This window comes from Etheostoma spectabile, chromosome 1, assembly GCF_008692095.1.
Source record: "Etheostoma spectabile isolate EspeVRDwgs_2016 chromosome 1, UIUC_Espe_1.0, whole genome shotgun sequence".
NCBI lineage: Eukaryota > Metazoa > Chordata > Actinopteri > Perciformes > Percidae > Etheostoma > Etheostoma spectabile.
Genome location: NC_045733.1, coordinates 6,645,576 through 6,671,816, shown reverse-complemented (window position 1 = coordinate 6,671,816; position 26,241 = coordinate 6,645,576). Strand labels below are relative to the sequence as shown.

The 26,241-nt window shown below is 41.6% G+C and overlaps 1 protein-coding gene across 4 annotated transcripts in view; it reads right to left on the bottom strand.

The window, feature by feature from the left end:
* Window positions 1-26,241, bottom strand: part of zfhx3b (zinc finger homeobox 3b) — a 136,877-nt gene that overhangs the window by 41,555 nt on the left and 69,081 nt on the right. For all 4 annotated transcript variants that reach the window (XM_032519371.1, XM_032519125.1, XM_032519213.1 and 1 more), the window contains one exon: window positions 18,999-19,230. In XM_032519371.1, the coding sequence (XP_032375262.1) occupies window positions 18,999-19,230 (232 nt within the window). The remainder of the gene's footprint in view (window positions 1-18,998; window positions 19,231-26,241) is intronic.

Sequence of the window (26,241 nt, the reverse complement as noted above, 5' to 3'; positions counted from 1 at the left end):
CCACAGTTCACCTGCTGCCAGTTTTGGCAGAAAGCCCCTTTGGCTGGATTCTACCTGACAAGAGCTCCTTAACAAGCAGCAGTCATTAACCTCAGGAGCAGGCAGCTGCCATGTGATGTAGTGCACTCGGCCTGCTGCAGAAGGGCCCTATTGATCCAAGACATACTTGGTGCCTTCCTGGATGTTTATAATCAATATGCAAATGGCCAGCAGCATTGATTCAATATTAATTTTCAATTAGGAAATTCTCGGGGGGGTCCTGAGGGGTCAATACAGAACTATTCAGACCAAAGGGTTGAGCAAGTTGTAGGCATTGACGTTCCTCTACCCAAGACAACTTACTTACTGTTTATTTAGCCTGCCCTGCTGTAAGTCCCGATTAAGGCTTCGGATAACAGGCTAAGAGACAGATGGGCCTTTCTGCACTTCTGCAACACCTATTACATAGACTGAATTTTGGTCTAAAGGGCTTGTACCAACTAATAAGTCATCTAACACTTAGTTCTGTTTTGTATTTTGTTATGTCTGTTAATGTAGGATTACTTAAAGTATTTAAATCTTCTAAAATTTCTCATTACCTTAATTGTTTTTACGTATTCAGCACAGCTAAATATACAACAAAAATAACACATTTAAGTGATGCTTAGGCTGTACACAGCTAAACAAACTAATTTTTCAGACAAGCTTCCATAATTAATTGACACCAACTGCTGCCATGTAATGCTCAATGAGCGAAAAGCATTTACTGTAAATGGTCAGAGGAAGTCATGGAGGGTAGGGCTCAGCAAGCAGGACTGTCATTTACTTAACACTCTATTGCTTCCAAAGTCAGACTTACAGTAATGCACAAACTCATACCTTCTTCTTTGTTCCTACACAATAAACATGCAATAAAATACAGAAAACCATGTTTTAATTACATCATATGAAGATGAGATGAATGGAAATATTGAGCAATGAATAAGGTAATGAATTCCAGGTAAGACAATTATTACTTTAAAACATTGAAACAATAGTATTGATTTATAAGCCTGCTATTATTCATGTAAAGACAGTGTGGGTATCAGAGGGAGCTGTGGTTTGTTACTCTGTCTCTCTGGCTCGCTCTTTGTTGCAACTGTCAAGACAATCAGGCTTTTGTGGTTATGGACATGCACTACAGTCATTCTTCACCACAAGCTGCACTGCACATGACATGTATAATTAGAGGTGTAATAATTACATGGTTCTGGATTTATTGGCCAACAAACATATTTGTTATATTACAGTCATCTGTACTATAGGTTAATTGTTTATTTGCGTGAATAGTGGGGGACATGAAACCTCGCTCTAACTCTGTACATCTGAGTCTGCAATATAGATAGACTTAGAGAAGACAACATGAGTATTTAGGTGACAGAATGAAAAAAACAATCCTTACAAAAACAATAACATTTCAGCTCTACATGCATGAATCCCCAAATAAAGGAACAAGATGAACTGTATTAGGTTAGAATATGAAGCTCTGACTACTTTAGATGGTTTGTAACTTCAAGGCAGAAGCAACACATTATTTTGAGTCATACACACACACACACACACACACACACACACACACACACACACACACACACACACACACAACACACACACACACAGAAAATTCCTTTTCAATTTGCTAACCTGTGTAATCACTTCACAATAATCTTTTTTCTATGGACTATGAATAGACTAGACTTGGCGAGAGTGCAGCCTTACAGCCATGTTAACTCCCAAAGCAGTTAAGAGGCAGCATGAGAAAATTGCTAAGAGTATAACAGAGATAACCTGGTTGGACTATTTGCTCCTCTTTCCTGTAGATGCACTGCCTGAGGTAATTGGTTTAGGGATAACATTAATTACCACATTGCTCATTAATGGATAAAGCCTTTATTGGCTCCATTGATCAGCAGGACCTGTTAGCCATCATCCTAAACAATGGTGGATGTAACAAGCTTCCATATTGGCATATCAATTAATGCAATCAATTCCTGTCTAGCAGTTGCCATTCCCCCTGTCCACCCCGCCCCCTTCCAATCGCCCCTTCTTTCTTCTTTATCTTGCATCTGGGCGGCCAGGACAAAAGGCCCACGTCAAACCAAAGTTCATTAAGAGATGTCCTAATTGTTCCTTAAACTGAGATCGTTGCAAAGTAGACTGATTGAGCTAATGTTAGGGTGACGGGGTGATATGTTTCTCTGATTGGCCACTAATAAGAGTAGTCCAACGGATTACAGAACCTGAAATGACACACAGGAGGTGCAATTTACACACTATCCACTACTGGAAGAAAGAATGGTCAACTGATCTGACACGCTGTAACAACTGAAACTTGATATTATAACTTTATCCTTTTATTTTTGAAAAGATTAGGAGTTTAAAGAAATGTGAGTTATATCAACATATATAACTAATTGCCTCTCAAGTAATTACAGTATGAAACCAATTTATTCCATTTAAAAACATTACAGACTTAGATTAAGTTGTTTTGTAGTGAAATTTGGTATATTAATAATATAATCCTAAAGTCATGAAAGAATCCCTAGATTTAACATTTAGTAGGGAGCCTACCCTTTAATTTGCATTTGTATCACACATTGTGCCTTTAACTTTACCCTGGAGAAAAGCTTAGTTTTAAACTTCCTTTTTCTTTTCTTTTAAAGAGTCACTGATTACAACTTGGAATCCTTCTTGTATCACGCGTACTCCAAAGGGGCGATTGACTTTGAATACAAGGCTGGTGTGCCCTGGGATAACATGGTGAAATGGGTAGAACATCAGGAATGAATGAGGGAGCAGGGTGTGATAACTTAGAGCACACCATGACAAAGTGGAGGGATTTACCGTTGGGCCCGCAGCACTTCATTTGCTTAATAACAGATCATTCTATAAGAAAGTGGCTGCTCTGAGGGGGATATCACCAAACGAGGATGTCTCACTCGCAGCAATCCTATTTGAAGACAACACCTTTTGAGCGCTCAGCCTCCTCCATGCCTAAGACGATCAACGTGCATGACAGGCCCCATTAATATGACGCCCTGTGTAACCTTGCTCTTTCTCCCTCTCTTCCAACAGGAACAAAACTGATAGCCAAGAAGGAGGGGCAATATGTTCTGACTGAGCTTGTAACGGGAGGGGTGGTGTTCGTTTTGATAAGATGTCTTACATATCCTCCTCTGAGCCACTTCTTAGGAGGTGAGAGAAGTACATGGAACAGGTGGGAGCTGCATTCAGGAATATTGTTGGATCCAATACTGCCCTCTGTGATGGACATTCCCAGGACAAAGAGGTTATGCCTCTTGAGTCAATCTACAAAAAAGCTTGTTTTTTTTGCATAGGGTTTGGGTTTAACTCACTTCTGACTGCTATCTCACTTCATTAAATCTGTTTCTCCCTGACCAAAAGGCATCACACCTTACATTTCAGAGAACAGAGAAAATAATAACCTGACATAGGCCGACATGCAAATACAGTGCACCTGAATCCATCGAAGAAATACTGCAGATAATGCTACACATACTGTACAAACAGGCTAGAGAAGAGTTTTCTTTCGCTAAAAGGTGTTTACAAACAATCTTTGGGAGAAAGAAATTAATTTTAGATTGGCAAGGCGATCATGACTGCACAGACAGAACCCTTGGTTTACACATTAAAGCCATAATACCTTTTTATGTTAAATATTATGACAATTTAAAATAAGCTAAGATACAGTAAATTAAGCCTATGCTCACTTCACTGTGAACAAAACTTGTTTCATAAGTACATATTCTAGTGCTGCTACAATTTATTCTTAAATACACTATGTGGAACATGCCTCTGGTGACTGCCACTGCCATTCTGTGAAGGTCACTGAGAGTGAGAGGAGACAACATGTTTGTTGGACAGTGTTATGTGCCATGTGAAAGACCAGACGTGCAGGCAGTTAGTCGGACAACCCTTACCCGCTCAATGCGGGACCTCCTGAAGGCCCCTGTCCCCTGAGCAACGCACAAGTGGGCTGAGCAATTAACAATTTCATGCTGATTGCCTGAAGCATGTTTGGCTATGCCATAAAGATAATAGCATGAAGGGTGCAGCGGCAGCAGCCCCCCTTCCCCCTCCTCCGGTGTTCCTCTATTGCATCCATTTCTCAATTCTCTCCTGTGCAATTCACATGTTGGAATGGCGCTCTGCCTGCTTGCTTTATTAAAGACACTCTCACTGCTTAGAGGGTGCATTTAAGAAAAAAGAAATATATAAAGATGACTCCCTGAAGAGTAAACAGGGATGATTATTAAAGGGAAGGAGAAAACTAGAGTCTAGGTCTCCCACTGGCTTCTTGATTTGAAAGTCTAATTTGGCAACTGCACACAACAGGCGTGCAGGTAGACAAAACAAACAGGTTCTATTTCCCCAGACAAAGGGAGCATGCTCAGAGTGGTGACAGCCCTCATCTTCCTCACTCTCTTCCCCACCATAACATGACAGCAATCCACTCTGACCATGGAGCTCACTGCTGTGCAACAGGGAAATCTGTGCACCACTAAACCTGCTATCCATCTGCAAAACAGAGCATATAAAAACGTGCAAAACACTGCAAAGTCGTGGCACAGAACATGAGACCTTTCCCTCCATTACATTAATATTGTGTGTGTGTGTGTGTGTGTGTGTGTGTGTGTGTGTGTGTGTGTGTGTGTGTGTGTGTGTGTGTGTGGCTAAAATGGTGATCGTGTCTGTGAACAGAAAATAAGATCTGAATTATCTTTATTTTACAATTCACAAAATCTATTTGTCTAGCAAAGAAATACTTCATTGTATTACTTAGAGAACTTAATATTTTCTATTGTCACTCTATAATAAAATGCACTGTGTATAAAATCAAACGGACAGACCCTCACCAAAGAAAACCCTAGCCATCATTACTAATGTGTGGACAACACAGGCTGTAGAGCATTGTCTGCAGCCTGGTGAGTAAACATTAACCAATAGAGTACAGAAAAGCCATGAATTACCTCATTTTTTGAGCTGAAGTGCTGCCTTGATGCCACTAATGATGTTCTTATGTTAATGAGTGCAGATTTTATATATGCAGTGTCTTTGCGGGTCGTATTGGCAATGCAAAAATGTATTATTTTTGACTCATGGTATAAAAAGCACAGAGGAAATTCATATACTACACACTATTAATTTAAGGAGGTGTCATGAAGTCATTTCAAGCGTGTATTACACAGTGCAAAGCTTTCTATTAACCACTATTACTTCAGTTTACTTTGTCACTTGTATCACTGGGCAAATGGTCTCTGGATGCCATCAACATTTCCTTTTCTGAATATGCAAGTGAAAAGTTTCGAAGAGAAATTACTTTTTTATTCATTTAAAGGCCCTAGCAAGTGAATGACTGCAGTAAGTCTTACTATTCAGATGGTCATAATATTAACAACCTACCCCCATTATCATTGTTTTTACTATGTGAAAACAAACCCTAAAGACATAAGGAGGAGCTGTGGACAAAGGGTTGCGCCACCAGCCCCCTCTACTCCTCTGGCCCGCCCTCTCTGACCCCCCCTTCACCTCCCAGGCTTCTGGTTGCCCTTCCACCCCCCGGCTGTGTGTGAAAGTCCAGCTGGCGCACTGACAGCCTCCACACATCAGCTGAACATTACAGGCCCCATATTGTTTATGATATGGAGCCTGTCATTAATTTGCATTCTTAAGTGGCAAACACACACATACACACTTAGCATGTGATAAGGAGAAACATGTTTTTGCATTAATTCATACGATACAATGTCACACCCCCAACCCCAGACACACCAACAACACGCACACACTTATAAATTGCAGTCACATCCCCGTGCTAGAAGGGGATGATAATTGCAGACGGCCAATAAATTACTGCTGCCTCCACATCAATTATAAGCATCACGTCTGGCAATGAAGAAAATGAGATCTTGTGACAAATTTCATGAGGCTTGGCTGCCCAGCAGCCTTTCTTAACATGCTACAGATAGCAATCCCTTATCTAGCCTCTGTAATGGGGAGCTACGGATAAAGAGATGGAGCTGCAGCCATTTAATTAAAAAGCTGGGGGTAGGGGGTGGAGAGGTGTAATTCATTGAAAAGGCACAGGAAGGAGACAAAGCCTTTGTCTCCAATACATATTTTGCTCAAAAATTGTCACTCATCAGAGGCCAAGCTTGTATCTCCTCTGACAGCAATTCTGGAGATTTTTCCTGTCTTTGTGTTCATCTCCCCACTATTTTCTTCTGTCTGTGTCTCTCCCGCTCCTTTCCTTGTTTTTTTTTTATATTTCCCAGGAGTCCACTGTTTTCTCCACTGGGACAGCTCCAGCATTTTTTTTTTACGAATGACTGCGGTGGACAGACAGTGGCACTGAATGAAATGGCCCCTGCACCTAATTGTATTCCCACCTGGGGAAGGCAGGCAAGCAGCGGAGGCTTCAAGCACACAGCAATGAGGATTTATGGCAGATGGGGAGACAGCAAAATAAAACACCAAAAGGGATGGCTCTTAAATCTCATTCCCTGTGCAATATTCATTGTAGTTGCAATCGGGTGTGCTGATAGAGCATTGAAAAACCACTGCTGTGTTCAAATTATGGCTGTACTCTCAACTAATATTTAACATCATTAGAAAATCATTAGAAAACCATCATGAAACCTGGGATTATGACCAAAGCATTAAACACAATGGTTATTCAGTGTGTTCATTTTCCACTTTGCCTTGGAAATGAGATTTTCTCTGCAGCAGCAATGTAAGGAAAAGGTACGAATATTTCTCATAATTACTGCAACATTTAAAAAACATTGGCCTGCATGAATTACTATTATTATGCAGTTGTGTTTGTCTGGCCATAAACAAAGTTTTCAATGAGGCTTTTGCATGGGAGGTTAATGCATTTTCATGGGGGCATCAGTATGAAGAAGGCCAATATTTCACTTAACCTGAACCTTACATAATGTTATTGGTAATGTGGAGAATCAGAGACAAACTGATTGATATCATGTCTTAAAAAATATAAAAAATACATATATATATATATATATATATATATATATATATATATATTTGTTTTTTTATTTTTTTGTCTGCATCAACACCTTGATCAGACTGCAGTGTCGAAGGTAGTGGGGCAAGACTAAACTTCAGTAATGGATATCAACTTCTTGTGGAAAAAAAAATTACAAATCAGGTTTTAAGACTGCACATAACAGTGTATATGTCTTCTAGTGTACTCTGATGTACTACTCTACTTGAAGAAAGGGAGGGCCAATAGTGTCAAAGGTGAGTCTTTACTTTTTGGGATTTCTCGGCAGCCCCATTATCAAGAGCAGCCATCAGCACAAAGATAAAAGATCCTAATGGAGCTGGCCCTGGTAGAGATGAAAGGTGCAGAGATGGCACACTGTTATGAATCTCTAATGCAGCCCATGTTCCTAAGGTAATGACTGACTCCCAGGCCCCTTTCACAGGCTTTCCTGTTTTGGGCCCAGACGATAAAGGTCTCTTACATATTTCTTGTCACTAAGTAGTAAGGCAATAACCCTGTGGCCCTTGCTCTCATTGGTTCTGGAAACTATCCTGAGATGGTATACAAAGTCTGTGGAAAAAAAACATCTTTGTCGACTCCAATTTAGTCAACAGATTGACAAAATCAGCTCAAAACATAAGTAATACTCCTTGTCATCCTGAATCTGACTTATTCTCTACTGCTACTCCTTAAATGAATGGTAGTCACTGTGATAGCAAAGAGAAGTGGCAGATGGCTTAATTTTGGTGAAGCTACCGTATGTTAAAAACAAACATCTCACTGCCTTTTAATACACAGGACAGTAAACTTTACTTTTTGATGCTGAAGTATGCTTATTTTACAGTAGGTGACATGAACAACATATTCTTTTTGGGTCAGGATGGGCAGCAAGCTAATGTAAGAGCAATTCATTGTCAAGCTTTTCAGAGTAATTGAACGGACACTTATGAGAAGCAATGTTCTTTTGAATGCATTACTTGGCAGATATTCGGGCTTTTGTCCCTTAAACTTTGGCAGCAAAAAAATGATGCCCTTTGAACAACAGTGAGAGGTGAAAATACACAGCAAGAGAAAGAGCAAGTCTCCCCTCCAGTCACTTTCACAGAACCTAATGGATTGTGAGCACTTAATGCATTAATCAATCAATATCTCTCACTGTACATCAACAACGCGACCAAGTTATGAATGACCTTTGTAACAAAAAAAGGACACTTTAATGCACACAAGATTGCTCCTAGGTTAGTAACTTGGGCCTGGTTTTAATTACGCATGATTACACCTTCACAAGGCGGAGGGCCATTAACAGTGCACTAAATTTACCGAGGTCAATTGTTGTACAATTTGCACATGGATTTGCTGGAGATAGAGAAAGACTGTAAGCTAGGTCCTAATACAGAGAGGCTTCAATTACTCACCGGCTGTTGATTATACCATATTCTTCAAGACACACACATTTAGAAATATCTCTCTTCCATCCACTTTTTACATCATACCACGGCCATTAAATGTATTTTCGCTTATTGTGCATTATAATCCACTGTAAGCAGCAGGCTTGGTCACCAAGCAACATAGGAATTGGTCCGGCTTGCTCTGAGAAGACACCATGATAGGTAAGTGCTATTCTTTGTAGTGTGGCTCAAGCACTAATTTAAAGAAGGCTTCTATCTTTAGATTAAAAAAAAAGAACTTACACTTGAGAGAAATCATTACCATATAAGTACTATATAAGTATAATATAAGTAATGAGTATACTCTATCGGTTGCCAATTGAAAGTAATTTACCGCCATAAAGGTATATTCAATTATCAGTCGGATTTGCATCTGTTTTGTATGTGAGAATAATTGTTTCATTATTATTTTATTTTGCGAGAAACTATTTTTTTCTACAAATCATTCTTTGCACATTTGCAGGTACTCATGGACAGACTGTGAACTTATGGGCAATCCCTTTTAATATTTTCTCATTCAATGATTGGATCTTTAAAACTAGATTCTCTTCCCAGGGCGAAAGTGGACTACAGACAAAGCAAAAAAAAAGTTGTCTTTTCCTTCTCTATCTGTATCTATAATATAATAGTGTGGATAAGAAAGCAGGACCAAAAGGATTGAGGATGGTGATGGTGGGATAATACAGGATAGGAGGAGAGCAAGGTTGAGGTAATCATGATGGGGGGCATGATTCGAAGTCCCTTCCTGAGCACTGGTGGAGCGTGGAGGTGGAGCGTGGAAGTGAAGCGTGGAGACAGAGTGGAACGGACAGGAGCTGACTGCAGAGAGCCAGAGAAAAGAAGAGCCCAGAACAAGAGCGCAAACTAATGCTATTGTGGTCAATGCACAATGGATCCTGCAAAGTGACTGCAGAGGGCCCTTAAACAAAGAAGGTATGCCATTCGCTTTCCCCCACACAATTAGATTCTTTTGCCTGGTTTAACATGACAAAAACACAGCCCATTTTTCCTAATTCTGGCTGCCATTCTGGCCCCCGTGCCACCTTAAATCGAGTAAGCCTCTGAGCGCTGGCTTGTCTCTTAGACTGACAACGACTTGTGACATGGAACCAAACACATCCACTGTGTTCTCTATTCTACATCTCACACACAAATGTGTGCCCCATCTCAGTTTTCCCAAGTACTCGAAATATTCACCACATATATGAAAGGAACTCCATTTTCTCCAACAATCAGGCACTGCTACAGTTAATCATTTTCAGTTTTTTTTTATTGATTTTTACTGATTTATTTTTATGTCCCTATGCAACCAAAAGTTGATCACAGCTCAGAATATGCTTCTGGTAATAGACAGTGAAGAGAAAAATGGGTTAAAAACACCAATGAGTTGATGCTAATGTGCCAGAGGCCCTTAAAGTAGCAATAAACTGTTAAACTACAGTTCAGTCACTATTCATATTATTATGTTGTTGTTTTTTTAAATGGCTTTTGCTCTACCTTATATCTTACCATTTCAAATCACACACCTGAGTATTTCTGGACATAAATATACTTCTTTCAAAATGGCTAATCAAGTGCACATACGTATATTATTAAAATATTACAACTTAAAAAAACAAAACCATCTGCTTCCTGAGTGGAAACTGGAAAATGTTTTTATAGCAGCACTTGGTCCAACATAGCCGACTAATACAAAAGAGGACAGAAATGGCATGTCCTTCCCCCTTGACTGTGCAGTGCAGCTGAATTGACTCGATATGCTCTCCTGTATGCTTACTGAGCAAGGACCATGAAAATTGACCTTTGCTTACTTTCTAAACAGTGGATTATTCATCTTAATTCAAATTGGTCAGGATGGGTTTTTCTGATGTTTTCAACTTGTTTGCCTTCTTTGTCTTAGTACTGTATACAGTTTGCTTGCAAATTTGATTTTTGTGTAAAAAGAAATTTTACAAAAATTATTAATGGATCCATAAATTAATATGTAACAATGTGTAGAAGGCATAAATAGCCTTTTCTTATTATGTAAACAAAAAAACATGTTTTGTCCTTACAGCAAGTATTAAACTCTTTTTCTTGGATTCAGCTGTTTTCACTGTGAGCTCTGTCAACAAGGGATAAACCTATGCAAACGTTTATTGCTTTACTATCCATGTCTGTGACAGAGGATGCATGTCTTGCCGAACACCGGCAGCTCCACAGGGAGTATGCAATTAAACAATATTGCTAGTACATAAAGCAATGGTAAAAGGGATTGAATATGGGTCCAACCTTCAGAAACTGCTAACAAAAATGTTTTTCGGGGGATTGGTTGAATTCATATTGTTGCACTAAAACTCCTTTTCATTCTCTACGGTCGTGGTGGAAATGTTTCTCTTCAGTGTGCATTTAAAGTGTAAATGCCTGGCCGCTCTTTCATTTTCCCCTCACATAAATATCATCCATCACTATGCTCATCCCAGTTCCTTTGCTCCAAGTGAAAAGTAAGAAGAAAATATCCACAGCCAACTTATCAAACAGCAGCGACAGGGCAGCGTTTCCAGCTAGACAAAGAGAGACTTTGAGAGACAGGCCATCAGTTGGACCAGTTGGGACACCATAAATCTTATTGAGTCAAACAGTAAGAATGTCCAAGATTGTCACAAAACAAATGCTATTTTGTCTCAGTGTCACTGGGCCGGCAATCACATCTGGCTAAACAGAGTCGGGTTGTGGGCATATCTTCCCTCCAGACTTCCTTTCTTTAACAAATAGTGCCTTCACAGGATCACTGCTCAATCAGTAGCCACCACACAACACAAGTACTGAATGTGCTTATCCTGAGATAACCACTATTTTATTGTGTGTCAGGTTTACGGGATAATTCTCTGAAAGTACATAGACACAGGTCTCAGACCTGAAGGTGCTTTGTAATCAACGGCAGCCTACTGTAGACTACACTAGTGGTATCACACTCAACGTGGTGTGAGAATTTTTGTCTGTCTGCTGATACCCAGCTACATGGGGGCAAGGGACACAATATTTGTGGAAACTAGACAAATCCAGAATAATTCCCAATATCCATCTGTGTAAAGTTCCCTCAAATGTCACACTACCATCACCAACGTACAGTAGAGACTACCTCCCACTCATATTATCCTTTTGTGTTTTTCACCAAACACATCCATTTCTCTTCCTCCACCCTCCTCTCACCCACCTCAGGTGGTGTGTAGTGTACTGTCAAGCACAGCGTAAATCAATGACTGGTGCTCACGCCCACAGGTAAAGGTTAGAAAGGTTCACTATTGAATTATATCTGCACTTCTCTCATTGTTGGCATCTGCCTGGCTGCTTTTAGTTGATGTGGTTGATGCACTGGAGGGGACTTGCTAATGCACTCAAAACATGGACACGTGTGTTTCATGTGTATCCTGTACGTGTCTGTATTGTTTTTTGTCTGTATGGATGTTTTCTTCAAATACAACTAACATGTCCATTTGCACATTGAGCAACATTCACATATGTGTACTTACACACCTACACTTATACTTACACTTACACTACTCTTGCCTATCTATCAGAAAGAGTGGATAATGAATCACTAAATCTGTGCTTTCAGCCATTCTTTGTTTCATCTGCCTTTATTCTAATGGAGCCTTCGGAGTGGGAGGGCAACATGCTCCTGGATAGGGCATCCTTCACTCTCTGGTTATGTTTTGCTGTCAGCGAGGCCTACTGTCTCTGCTGGACCCAGAGTGAACTTATCCATAGCATAGATCATGCCCTTTGATCCACCAGCTCTCTCTAGAGGGCACAGATAGCCTTATTAAAAATGGCTAAATAAAACTTTCCTCGCCTTGACTCGATAGTTGCCAAACTTTACCCGTTTCTTCTCTGATGCTGCCTATGGTCAAATTGAGCTGCCTAATTCTGACAGCAAGTAGTATTGTTATTCACCCAATACCAGAACATTGTAACAAATGAAGCAACCTAAGTGTTTAACAATGTATTGGTTCTAGTTCCTAGACTACCTGGCATACACAGGCACTACAATCAATATCATAGATTAAAACACAATTGATGTAAGATGGTAATGTCCGCTTTAGGCCACAGGTCAAGAAAACATATAAAAAAGTAAAATATTACAACTACTACGTTTTACCAGTAAAGAAAAGTCACACAAGATAACCTGTATCTCCACTGTATTGCAAACACATGCAAGTTCTTTTACGAACCAGTACATGGTAGAAAATGTGCTGGGTATGTATTCTATGGCAAAGACAATAAACCAAAGTAGGTTTGGAGTGGAGTCGTTTTAGTTACACTTGTGGAGAATCATTTGTCCAAGCATTGGTTGACAAAACCCTGCATCATATTATCTAATGAGAAAAGTCAACCACATTTCACACTAACCTCTAACTGTATTGAAAATATTTTGCACAAGAAGACCAAACTGTGCATTAGTCCTATGCTCTATCAAACACAAATCTATCACTAAAGAGAAGAAACTATGTCACGCTCCTGCATCTTTCATTGACTTGTTTCTCTTTCATCTCATGTACCTGTATGGCAGGGACATGCCTGCTGCTATAACTAAACCCATTACGTCTTTGTCACCCAATCTATTCTCTCCACTAGCTGTGTCTGTCTTTAACCACAGACTTCCCGCCCTCGGCCCTAACTGACAGCCCCTGCGGAGGCTGTGGTCAATCTGTGTGAGTGACATGAGGGGTAGCAGGACTACTGCATTACCTCCTTCCCCTCCCTCCGAGTCCCTCTTGATCCTGCAATCCAGCACCTCACACCACCGATCACCACCTCTGCTCCAATATCCAGCAGCAAATCCTATAGGCCTGAAAATAGAACTCATTAACACGTTTAGTAAGTACAAATGAGATGACTGTCTCCTGATGGACTGTCTATCTTTTGGATCAGCTTTCAAGGAGAGTGTCTGGTAATGACAGGAGAGAGGGAAACCAATATTATAATGTGCTGCCAGTCTCCTCTGAAAATGGGCTTGATGACAGGGAGAGCCTCTCGCACCCACACATGGCCGGATTCTCAAAGTGGACACCTATGTGTGTGCTCATTTATGGGTATGCGAGTTTGCAAAATAAAACCTTGCGCATTGTTACACCTACATGATATAACTGACAGTGAAATCACACACAGGGCATAAAACATACAGGGCCCACACAAGGCAAACTCAGAATGAATAAAAATTCTGCATTAAAAAGAGTTAATGTCATGATTGTAAAAGGCTATTGCTTTTGTTGTATTAGCATGACTCAACTTGTCCTCATTACCTTTCATCACTTTTCATATTCTCTCTTTCTTTCTGCATATAAACACTCATCTTTGACAATTAATGCCGCCCCTCTTCTCCTCGAAGCCGGAGCTATTGGACAGGCTGGCACAACCAGGAGCCAGACTTTACCCACCTTCCAGCCTGGGGGCAAAGCCAGCCAGTATTTACAGAATAAGGGTTCATACAGGAGGGGAGGTAAAAATCTGGACAGAAGACATTTTTATTTGCAGCCCATCCCAGAATAACTTGGTGGCTTTTTGGTCAATTTGCTATTACAGGATGAGCCAGGAGAGGAATTCATACCAAGCTTGTCCATAAAGCAGGGGGCACACAGAGAGAAAAGACTTGCTTGTGTTAGTTAGAGCAGAGAGTCATATGAACGCTGATACACAACTGGAAAATCTATAAAGCCATCATTTTGGCTTTTTAATAAACGTCTAGTCTTTTGTAATATTTTCAAAATGAAAAGTAATGTATTTATGAATATCCTGGCACGTTCTATGGACAGCAAACAATTTCCTATGCTGCCTCGATGCCCTCCGGACAGGGATTAGAAGGCAGGCGACTGACGGAGGCCTGACTGAGCAGCGGGCCCTCTGGGGCTGTACTCATCCAGGCCTGCACAGTCCTCATCCTCATATCCACTCTGTATCACCAGGGCAATAACAGCCTTTATTAAAAGCGCATTGCAGCAGTGTCTGTCTATACAACTTACTTTCAGATTGCCCATAATGTGGCATGTAGAAAGGGTCTGGTGGTTAGGGGCTACAATATCCTGTTTCTGGAAAGGTTTACTTTGCATTTTAACAAGCATGAATAAAGGAGGACATTCCAGAAATGGCTACCGTCTGTTTTGATTTTTGCCCATGGGGAGCAAAGGCTCAGAATATGGCCCTTGCATGCTATCAGAGCGTGGCCTGGCTCACCTCTGATTTTACCTGGCTTTAGCAGCCACTCAACGGGTATAATAGCAGGGGAGAGTAAAGCCCTGTTCATATGTTGCAAGACAGTGGTTAAAAGCAGAGGATAAGACAAAAGGATGAAGGCATGGTTGAAAATAATGCATATTAGATGTTTGTAACAGTAATTTTGACAGACTTCACTACAACACATCCTGTCTGTTATCATTGAATCTCAACGTGAGCTGCGGTTCCTAAAATATGAGTGCCTGCTTTATTAGTGCATTTTCCATGTCCCAGCCCATTTTCCAGCTTTTTCAGAGCGGCGCAAGAATTATGCATGAGGAAGAGAGGAAGAGGGAGACATGTGGGGAGGGAAGAAAAATGCCTCTGTTGTCAGGACAGGCCTTACTATTAGGTGTGTAACCCTGAAAGCGCACCCCTTTTAGCGAAACAAGCAATGGATCTCATTTTGGATACACCTATTATGCAGTAATTTGTATGCATCCTTTCGTCTCATTTCCATTTAATAATGCACACAGCTCCCCTGCCCAGTTTCTCAAACTGGTCATTAAAAGTACCGCTGATCTAAACTACAGGCTTAAGTTCCACTTACAAGCTCTCACCATGGGGTGGATGAAACAACTGCAAAGTCAAAGTAAGATGACCCTTCCCGGGCCAGTCTTCGCCCTTGAATACTCAGGCTTGTGTGTCGACACCAACGGGAGACAATGACTGGTGGCTGAACAGGCAGCCCCAGCCCCAGCCTTCTCCTTCCCAGACTCCTAGACTCACAGACAGGGATTTCCTCCTGCGATGAGAGCCAAGCCGTCACAGCCCAGCGATCAAGGGCCTGCCATCTGTGACTGAGGCAGATTTACAGCAGGAGCTAATCCACGCTGTCAACCACGTTTGTTCTCCATTTCTGCCTTCTCCATACACATACATATAAAAGCACACAAGTAAACCACCACTGAAAAATACTTACATTTTACCCTTATAAAATGTTCTTGCTTGTATCTCTCTCTCTCTCTCTCCTCTCTCTCTCTCTCTCTATCTCACACACACACACACAAACACACACACACACACACACACACACACACACACACACACACACACACACACACACACACACACACTAAACAAAGCAAACATTTCTTGCACAAGGGAATCCACCCTTCAGTGCATTTTAACTTTGCCCTTTTTAAAAGGCTTGATCTCATTCTGTTGTAGGCTCAAAAAATAACTTTTGTCGATTAAATGTTAAGAAATGAGAAACCTCAATATGTCATTGAGCTACATGCCCTGGTGAACATCATTCATACGAAATAGGGTCATCATACGCTCAAGTGTCACACCAGCTCCCACACGCAAGCTCCCCAAACTTGTTTCCCCCACTTATTTTGCATCCGTTGCTCACAGTTTTCTCTTATTCTCCATATATCCGTCTCTCTCTCATACCTATACATCCTGATGCTTTACTTTGTCAGCAGTCACAATTAACCCCTATACTTGTTAAAACCTTGCCACTGGGTTTTACCTTTCCCATCTGCAACCACTAAAACTAAAATATAGTTTGTCCTGTCAAGCCAGATGTCATCACAAGTGAATGCTTCATGGGAGCTTAAACATTTCCTTTAAACCAGAGGGCTAGCCCTGGTGCAGACAGTGCATAGGTGCAAGTCAGTGCTGAGTTTTATTCAGTGATCTCTGCACACAGGGCAGCTGTGTGGGGCTGCGGTCCCTCTGTGGCCCCCTTTGTTTCCCCACAGATAAAGGGTTAAGGAAGACAAATGGAGGTGTGGCCACAGAGAAACATGCCTAAGCAGCACATTTTCAGTTTGAGCAAGAATTAAAACAATGCAAGCTTTTTATCCCTGTGTTAGTCTAATTGGAAAGAAACCTATTTTTTTTGCTGCCCTTGCTCTCCTCGGACACTCAGTCCAGAGGATGTATGTGGAGCCAAATCCCTACAGTCTGCTGCATCTTCATAAGGGGCATTAAAATGCAACGTTTTAAAGTGTAAAACGAACCAGATCATGCATGACCTGGCCTAATTTCATTCCATTGCTATCATAGAAAGGTATCAGTTGACTTGCATACATTATTGTCTAAAATGGAGGGATTCTGGAAGTCTTTTTAAAGAATTATCCCATGCTACCATTTCATACCACGTCTGTGTAAAATGTTGTTACGTGATGATAGTTATGAGAATTTTAATAGGAAAAAGGCTTTCTATGTTTTGTGAAAAAATCCAAAGCAGGCTACAAGTCCAGCACCTAACACAAGCAGAGGACCACTCACAGGATCACAGAACAGCAGCAGGCAAGGGAATTACTGTCTAGGTGACCCAGAAATCCAGGGGCAACTTTGTTTTAACAATCCAAGGAACGTTCCACCACTTTAGCAACTATGCCTCAACCACAAAAGAGCCCTGTGCCACAGAAGAGCTCGCACAGAGGAAATTAAATATTACACAGGGAGGGAATGGTTCAGCGCTATAGTGGAGGGGTGGGGCTGTGAGGTGGACCGGCGCAGCTGAGGCTTTTGGAACAAGGCATCTGGGGTGTGAAATGGTAGAAGTGAGAGGTGTGGAGTCAGCTATTTAAGAACTAACGATTACACATGAAGAGGTTTGATCATTATTGAAGTAATTTGATCAAGATGCATTTTCTTTTCCAAAAAAACCAAATGGAAGTAGTGTTGGATTGTAATCAATGAATTAGATCTAAATAATAATGGATCATAATAATTAATCTTGTGTTTAAACATGTGTATCTGTCTACAGCTTGTTGTAAAACAGCACAAAGGAGGCTTATAGTTTGTAAAACAAAACCAAAAAAATTACATTTTGTTAGATACTAGTGGTCTGCTCAAGTTAGAGAGAGTTATTGTAATTTGACAAAACTGCAGGGGAATAACCGCTGTCTCCTTGTTTACGTGTGTGTGTGTGTGTGTGTGTGTGTCTGTGTGTGTGTCTGTGTGTGCATGTAATGAAACTAGCCCCACACAACCCCACTGCAGGGGCCCAAGCTCAGATCCCTCACCCTGGCACAAACATGGGCATCTAGCACATCAAAGGTTACAATAGAAAAAAGCAACTGATAAACACATCTGCTGAAAATAAAAATAAAAACAACTCCTCCTGTCTGAACACAAAAAACTAAATTCCCAACTCCCAACAATTTTAAACTAAATGGCCCTTCCTATTGCCTTTGCATGTTCCCCTGTCCACTGTACTGTAGTCATTAACATATTTGGAGTGCAGCGAGCAGAAAGCTTAATTGTCCCTAATTGCTCAGCTAAATATGTTCTCTAATGATTTGCTTCAGATCTGTGACTGCCTTTTGCGCAATTTCCCGGCCGCTGGCTTCATTATCCCTGCCTCCTTGGAACAAAGCATCTTCACAGGCTGCCCCCCCCCCCCCCCTCCTCCCCCCCGCATTACATAGACAGCGAGTATGTGTGCGAGGGAAGTAATGGTTCCCTCTTGGAGGGGCACACAATAGAGCCCCTTTGTCAGGGCACAGGAGTTAAAGTCATTGGAAAACCAAATCTCTGCTAAGAAAGGGTGTTAATTGACCACAGCTCACTCTTCCTAATCAGTTGATAATAAATGAACAGCCAAGGCACTTTGTTTCAGCCATGCTACTGTTATTGAAGCTTTAGTGTCTGTGTTGTGGTGTTCTTGTTGTCATTGCTGGAGCTGCTGCTGTTGTCCGGCTCCTCCTCTTCTGGCCTTAATGCCCTGTCTCAATATGTCTTGGTTGGCTTGAAAAGAACAGCTCCCATTAACAGAGATCTCTGCTTTTACTGCTGAAGGCAGGAATATCTTGCGCAAATGACATGAACCTAAAATTGTAACAAAATTTAATATACGAACATTTGAAAAATAAAGTTGTTTGAATCAAACTGAGATCCCAGGAATGTTGTTTTAAATTGTCTCTCAAAATGGGAACCCCTTTCTTCAATGTAGCTACAATTTCATTCGGCTCTATCAAAGTAAAAGTCATACTTCGTGGTGTAATGTACTGTTCTTCCTATCTGAAATAGTAATGCACATTTGTTTTTCATATTTCTATGTTTTAAATATGTTTGTATCACACAGACAAAAACAAAAAACGAATTGAGTGACAAATTGTGTACGCACATTTTGACAGCTCAGGCACATAAAACACCTCAGTGGAGTGGATGAATGTATGTTTATGTGTAAAAGAGACATTGGAGCATAGGTAGAGAGATCAAGAGAGTAAAACAAAGGCAGACGTACATAAAGAGATACTAAGAAAAGGGCCACAGGAGCAGGTTCTGACCTGTATCTGAAGAAGAGCATTTGCGAATGGTGAAGATGGAGCTGAGGTCCTCCTCCTCCTCCGGCAGGCCCTTCTGCAAGCGCTGAAGCTTCCTGAGACTCTCACTGCGCTGGTGCTTCATGGAGCGCACATGCTGGATCAGGTTGAGCTTGGCCTTGGTTGAGTAGTTACACAACACACAATGGTAGTAGCAGGCATCACCCTCCACTGCATTTTCGTGCTGCTGCAGGTGCTGTGGGGGAGAACGGAGAGAAAGAGAGAGAGATAGCGAAAGAAAGGAACACAGAGGAAGAGAGAGTGGGAAAGAGAGAGAACAAGGTTATTGTAGATGGCAGACAGCTGGCTAGGCACCACCAACTCACTTTCACTCAAACAGTTGGCAAATGAACAAATCAATTCCCAATCACAGCCCTGTTGTTTAACATCCAGACCTCTTCCACTTCAGGACAACTGTTTGGACTGCGCACTTTGTCTGCGTGAGTGTCTGTTTCAGTGGGCTAACACGACAGAAGAGGCCTGTGAGGCACGCAAATCTCAGGGGCCCAACGGTGGGCAGGAATCACATCAGCCTGCCTTCAGAAGCCGTGGGTCTACAGCCTCACAGACGGAAGGGAGCATTGATCCCCTTCACTCAACGAACCTCCGTCTCTGAAAGGAAAAACCCCAAACATCTGTTGTTTCACGAGGGGATCAATTTTGATCATGGGATTTAAAATCCCCCCTAGGAGAAAAAAAGGCAAGTAAATGGTGAGCAGGAGGGGATTAGTACACTTAAGGGAAATCGGGAAACTTTCCACAACAGGAGGAAACCTTCAAAAAGGGGGACAACCCAACTTTTGGACCTTCAACCCCACCCTTCCCAAAAGACGCAACAGGCCCCTAGTACCAATTTTCCCCGCCCCCCCCCGCGTGTCCAAATGCCTAACGCCCGTAGTGACCCCCTACCACCACAACCTTTTGTCAAAAACCCCGGCTCCAGTAATTTTCCTGTGGTCAATCAAGGGGCAAACCAAACAATAGGCTGGGCCCTGGGCGAGCATCCAGTTTTTGACCCATCCTAAAGCATCCCCTATTTTTTGGTGTTTTACAAAAAAACCCCCGACCGGGATGGCCCTTGTTTCGCCCGTTTGCGCTCCAATATCAAATACTATTGTCTTGCTTTGGTGTTGTGGCGCAATAATGTCAATCACCAAAAGTTTTCTCTTTGTAAAGGAATCTTCTTGCACCCCGTTCCGGTAAGGCATTGAGATAACATTTTTTTATTTTAAGTAATGTTGTTAAACCAAAATTTGGGAGAACAGATTCTAAAAGTTTTGATACATAAAATTTAAAACTATGGGAAAATTTTAATAAAATTAATTAAAAAAACTCTGCGTTTTAAAGGGGGGAAAAAGCCTGAGAATATTAACCCGCAAAGGGGAAAAGCACTTTTTATATGCTAAAAGCTTAAATTTAGGTCTACTCAGTATTTTTTATTATCAATTATTCATTTAGTATAAGCCCTGCCCTTATTTATTTTACACATTAGGCTTACATTTAGACAGTTTTAGAAAACTGAACCGTTCATCAAGAAATAACGGAAGTATCCTTTGACGAATGGGCGTTTGGCTGATGGAAAAAAGTAAAAAGCAAAGGGGAAAATAGACTTTTACCAATTACATCTAAATCGGGTGTTGACAGGCTGGTAAAAAAAAAAATTCATAATAATATTATGTTTCCCTAAAATGCTCTTGTCCCTTTCCCCCAAATGTTTTATTTTTCTGGAAATTTAAAATATTGCTAGGGGTTTTCTGAGCATGGTTTCTCTTTGGTTTCATATTCCTCACTTCTACACGTAAAATGTGCATTAAGACACCGCTTCCAGGAAAAGGAACAGGAGGTTTTTTTTCTCTCTCCTTTTTGTGAGCCCCACAGCGTGGTGTAATAGAGTTATTAGGTGATTGTAAAAGGCTCTGTGTCCCCGTGTGCTCTCCCTTTCTCGCTCATTTTAAGCCATCCCGAGTCAGAATAGGGTTGCGGATTGGGGAGCTTTCCCTTTTTTCCCATTTTCTCCCAAAAAATAAAGCTTTTTACTAAAGGGAAGAGAAACCTGGAGACAGATCGTATAAAAACACAAATCCTATGCAAACGGCTTTTATCTGCAAAGCTTGAATTTAAAAAAAAAAAGCTTTTGCAAAAGAATCAAGGCTCCAAAAACTCAAAAAGACAAAAAAAAAAAAAAAAAAAAATGCGCACCTGCCCAAAATTCAAATAGTTCAGGGGGGAAAAAATCCGGGGAGTTTTTAGTTTCCCCTAAAAAAACCAGGGTTTAAAAAGGAGGAACCTGAGACCTCCCCCATCGGCATAATTCCCTATAAACTGACTGGGGAAGATGGTCAAAAAGAGCCAAAAGTGCCTGCCCCCTTTGTAGCTCAGTTCATTCAAACCGTTTCACCCGTAAAAAAAACTTTTACCATCTCCCGGCATGACCAAAAAGTCTGGGGCATTTTAGAGTGGAAAGAGGGGGAAGGTCAAAAAAACGTGTCTTTTTGGGGGGGGCCCAGGAAGAGAATAGGGGGGCCCTGATGCAAAACCCCCCTGTCTTCACACGCACTAGCTTTCTAATGAATTCTCACCGGATTTCCCTAAAAATTTCCATAGGAAAGCTAAAAGCCCACAGTAGGAGACAGTAAACTAGCAGTACATCGCCCTCTCTGGTTATGCAGTCACACTCACACTCACACACCACACACACACACACACACACACACACACACACACACACACACACACACACACACACACACACACACACACACGCACGCACTTTGAATGTGAAACATAATAATGCATGAGACAGGGCCTATGTCTGTTTCCTATGAACCTGAAATGAAGCGCCTATAGTTGATAAATCACCTCCAACTGGAGTGCAGGAATTTGGCGGCTTAATGAAAAAGTCATGTTGAGCTGAGAGGAATTGATCGGCCCGAGTCTGGGGTTTCTAAGCGCCATATCGAGGCCCCAACAGGAGGGGAGCTGTGGAGCATAATGGGGGGGAAGCTGGTTGGGTCAGTGGCAAGGATTCAATACCACAGAACTGTCTGGGAATTTACAGCAGTCATATAGGAGATTCAGCTGAGCAAGTATAAATGTGTGACCGCCAAGAATGCAGTGATGTACTCAACAGATATTGGGCATGGGAGACATGCTGTGTGCATGTGCATGTACTCCATGAGTGGTCTGATTTAACAGATAAGATCACACAGACACATTACAAATACTTCAGTTGTGATATAGCAATGTTTTAAAAGAAAGATGCAAGTTCTTTTGCAGACCGCTTCAGTACAAACTGAGGCTGGAAAGATTGACCTGGATTATACTGAACTATCTTTGTTGTTAAATTGATACATCAGCTTCAATCAGTTTTTCCCATTAAAAGCCCAACAAGCAATATGCAATAAGCTTCATTTTGTACTGTGGTGATTTTTATAGTTTAAAAAATGCAATCATGGTTTTTCAAGCCTCTCTCTTCCATGGAGCACCTTATCTCTTTCTGTGGAGGCTGAAGCAGTGCTCTGTGCTTTTTCAGGTAAAGAGGGACAGGGGCGGTGTGGGCACCACCCCATCCTCTCTAGCACAACTCTACAGTGCACCTTGCCCTCTGAGTGGGCAATACACGCCTGTATCAGTTTCACCACCCACCCAGAGCACTGCATACATCTGCATTTCCATCCACTTAAATGCAAAGTAAAAGTGCACCTTTAACACAAAACAGTGTGGTTGCTGAGAGAGTCCAACTAACACAAGATAGAGGTGGGTATTACTGGAAGGGTGGAAGGGAGACAGAGAGCCGGTAATTCCAAAGAATGGCTCCCAATGGAGCTGTATAATACAGCATGTACACGCAACAAACACGTACAATAATATAGACAAAAAGGGACATCAGGAATATATACACACAAACATGCACACATACAAACTCTCACACACACAGCCATATACCATTACGATCATACTCTAATTCTATGCCATTAAATTTGGCAGTGCTGTTAATACAAAATTAATGCATTAAAACAGATGACTATCTGTGAGCTAAATAGCTATCAACTCAAAGAGAGCTGCCAAAAGAGAGCCAGTGAGAGTATCTGCCTGGATATTGGGATATTGCTTTGTTACTGTGCCCCCCCCCGCGGGCGGGCGGGTGCACGCACGCACGCACACACCCACACACACCACACACACACACACACACACACACACACACACAAACACACACATTCTCGTCACTAAAAACTGGTATCTAAGTATGTGTGTGTAATGGGAGGCTTACAACGGTTAGAAAACTGCAATTCACACCTGACGCCATGCACTGCACTGGAATGGAGCAGACCAGTCTCCTTATATAAATGAGATTTTATCCTCTTAAATCACAGAGGCAGAAGTCAGGCTTTCCCTATAACCTGGGAAGATAATATACAAACTAATTCTTGGCTTAAGACGTGTTAGAATACTGTAAGTCAAGCAGCACCATTGTTATTTAAACATAGTGATGTCACGGAAGCCATCATAACCAGTGAGGTAACTGTATTTCCCTCTGAAGGGAGACAATGTAATGTGCCTGCTGGGTTGAAATACACACCACCAACTAAAGAAGAGAAGAAAACACTTTTATTTGGCTTAATCACTGTGTGACAACTGTGGTCATACGCATGTGCTGTGGAGTATACCGTATGTATTTTTCTTACTATCCTGTTGCTTCCAAAAGAAGGCATCTGAAAAGTAGGTGCCGAATTATTGCCTAATAACTTGAGGTTATAAATCCTGCGTAAGCTCAATAAAAAAAAAAATATATATATATATATATATGTGTGTGTTAGTTAATGAATGACCCCCTTTCTTCCCAGCAGCAATGTATTTGTACATGTGCAAAGGTTTGTTGGGGACTTGGTTCTCATAAATCTGCACGCTGGGATTCCCCTGAAATTGTGCTGTGACCAGAGTCAAAGAGTGCTCGTAGATTGGCCTGTGTTTCTCTGTGTGCCAGCAGTACGAACAACAGCTCAAACCACAGAGGCCCCACTGGGTGCCAAATATGGTGGTTGCTTTAAATTAGCCACTGCAAGCTGCAACATGCCTAAAAGTTAGGTTGTGGATTAGGGGACTGTGTATTCTAGACTCAAACTGCCTACCTATTGCTTGCTGAACCGCATCCCCACCCTTGTCCTTTCTTCTCCTTTACTGTTCCTTATCCCTGCCACCCCTCCACCGCATCCTGTCCCTCTGTCTTAAACCCCATAATGTGCAAAGATGCTTCCTTGACTGCCTTGCTGTGGAAATGATGCATCTCAACCGATGAATAAAAAACAGGCTGCATATTTATCTTTGGAAGGGAAGAGAGAAACAAAATAGACCTCTGTGTCATAAGGGAGGATAGCGAGGTAAAGATGGATCACTGTAGGTGTCCTTGGAGAGGATGACTTAACAGAGGCCCATGAAACAAAGTAGCTAGGGAAGGGTCATAGAGATACTTAAAGACAATACAGCTACTGGTGTTCCACACCCACCACTCTTACTTACTTTAACATTAAATAAAGCAATAATTATTGAATTCCGTTTGAATGAGTAAGATGCTAGAAAGTAAACAATGGGAACATAATTGCAGAGGGTAGGCAATCAATGCAGGCAGTCATTTGGGCCATGTTGATTGTGTAGGCTGCTCTATGTGCTTAGTGTGTGTGTAAGTGTGTGCACATTTGTGAAGCCGTTGCAAATCTAAGCCGAGCAATGGGGAGTATGTGCTGTGACAAGGAGCTGAGTAATACACTCTCCCATACGCGTGAACAAAACAAGAGTTGGGTAATCCCTCCTTCAATAATGACCCAGGGCTCTAAACAATAGCTCTCAATCAGCTGATCAATGTGTCCGCATAATTCATGTGCGAGTCACTGTCTTTGAAAAGGCAAGAGGAGGAGGATAAGCAAGCGGGCGGTAGAGAGATCAATGCCCTGTGTGGTGATAACGAGCCTGGGCCTATGCCCACTGGACCCCCACACTGGCGCCCAGGGTCTTTCTCATTAAGAACATTTGGATAAGCATGGCTATACATACATAATGTGCACTTCTAATCGTAGCCAGATAAACACATTTCCCCCCCTACTTAATGAGCTAGGTCCTGCTTTTGTGACACACAGCAATGAATCCAAAACCGGCAGGAAATGATGTCAATCCCCAAAAAAGAAAAAAAAGAGGAAGGCAAATTAACAGCAAGCTGTTGGCCTCCTCTTTCAGTAGCTAATTAACAGCTTAACCTCCTGGTGCTTTTATGAAAGACATGCTGGGAGGAGCTTGCCAAAATTGCAATACGATAAGTTTGCCTGCAGGAGGCGAGAACAGGGTGGAGCCATGGGGGTACCCAAACAAGTGTTACAGACACTTGATGACATATGTACTGGCAAGGTACCATCTGAATGGAGCAAATCAGGACCTGCCCTGGCCCTTCTCTCCTTTACTAGGTGTACTGTCTCATCATCACAACCCTCCATTTTGGACAGCAGTGACAATAATCACTTGTACAGAGCTGAGGAAGAACTTTAATTTCATTTAAGCAAAAAAGGAGGCACACAGCTAGCTGAGATGTTGAGATTGGATGTTTGAATAATAGTTAATTGCATCAGTATTTTACTAAAACTCTTATAACGATAATAACTCATAACATTAGGGAGGAAAAGAACAGATTTTATGTTGCTAGAAGTTGTTTTAGCTAACAGGAATATCTCTAAAACTGTAAAGGCCTCATTTTCAAGAGACTAAGGAAACAAGCAAGTCTGGAGAAAACACATGCTTTCAGGACCCACAGCACCAACCTAACTTCTTATTACTCCACCCCAGTATCTGAGTATTTTTCATAAGTATACCCAGATGACTGCATCCAGAGGCCACTAATATTACGCTAAACACCACTCCCTGTCTACTGGCTAAAAATTGGTCCGCCATGCAAGATTTAAATCCGAATCACAGCCAGTGTGACAAATCTTGTACTCCTCAACAAATGACTGACTATCTAGATCTGGACTCAGCTGTACTGTAGGTCACTGATGTGTTAGCTGGCTAAAGGCAGAGGCAGCCCTGCCCTCACACAGCTGACAAGAGTCTCCAACACCTCACTGCCACTCATTTGTGACTCGCCAGTATAACATTGGCAGCATGGCCTTGTGGAGCCACCTCAAATGTGGGCAGCAAAAAGCTTGCAAGATGGAGCCAAAGT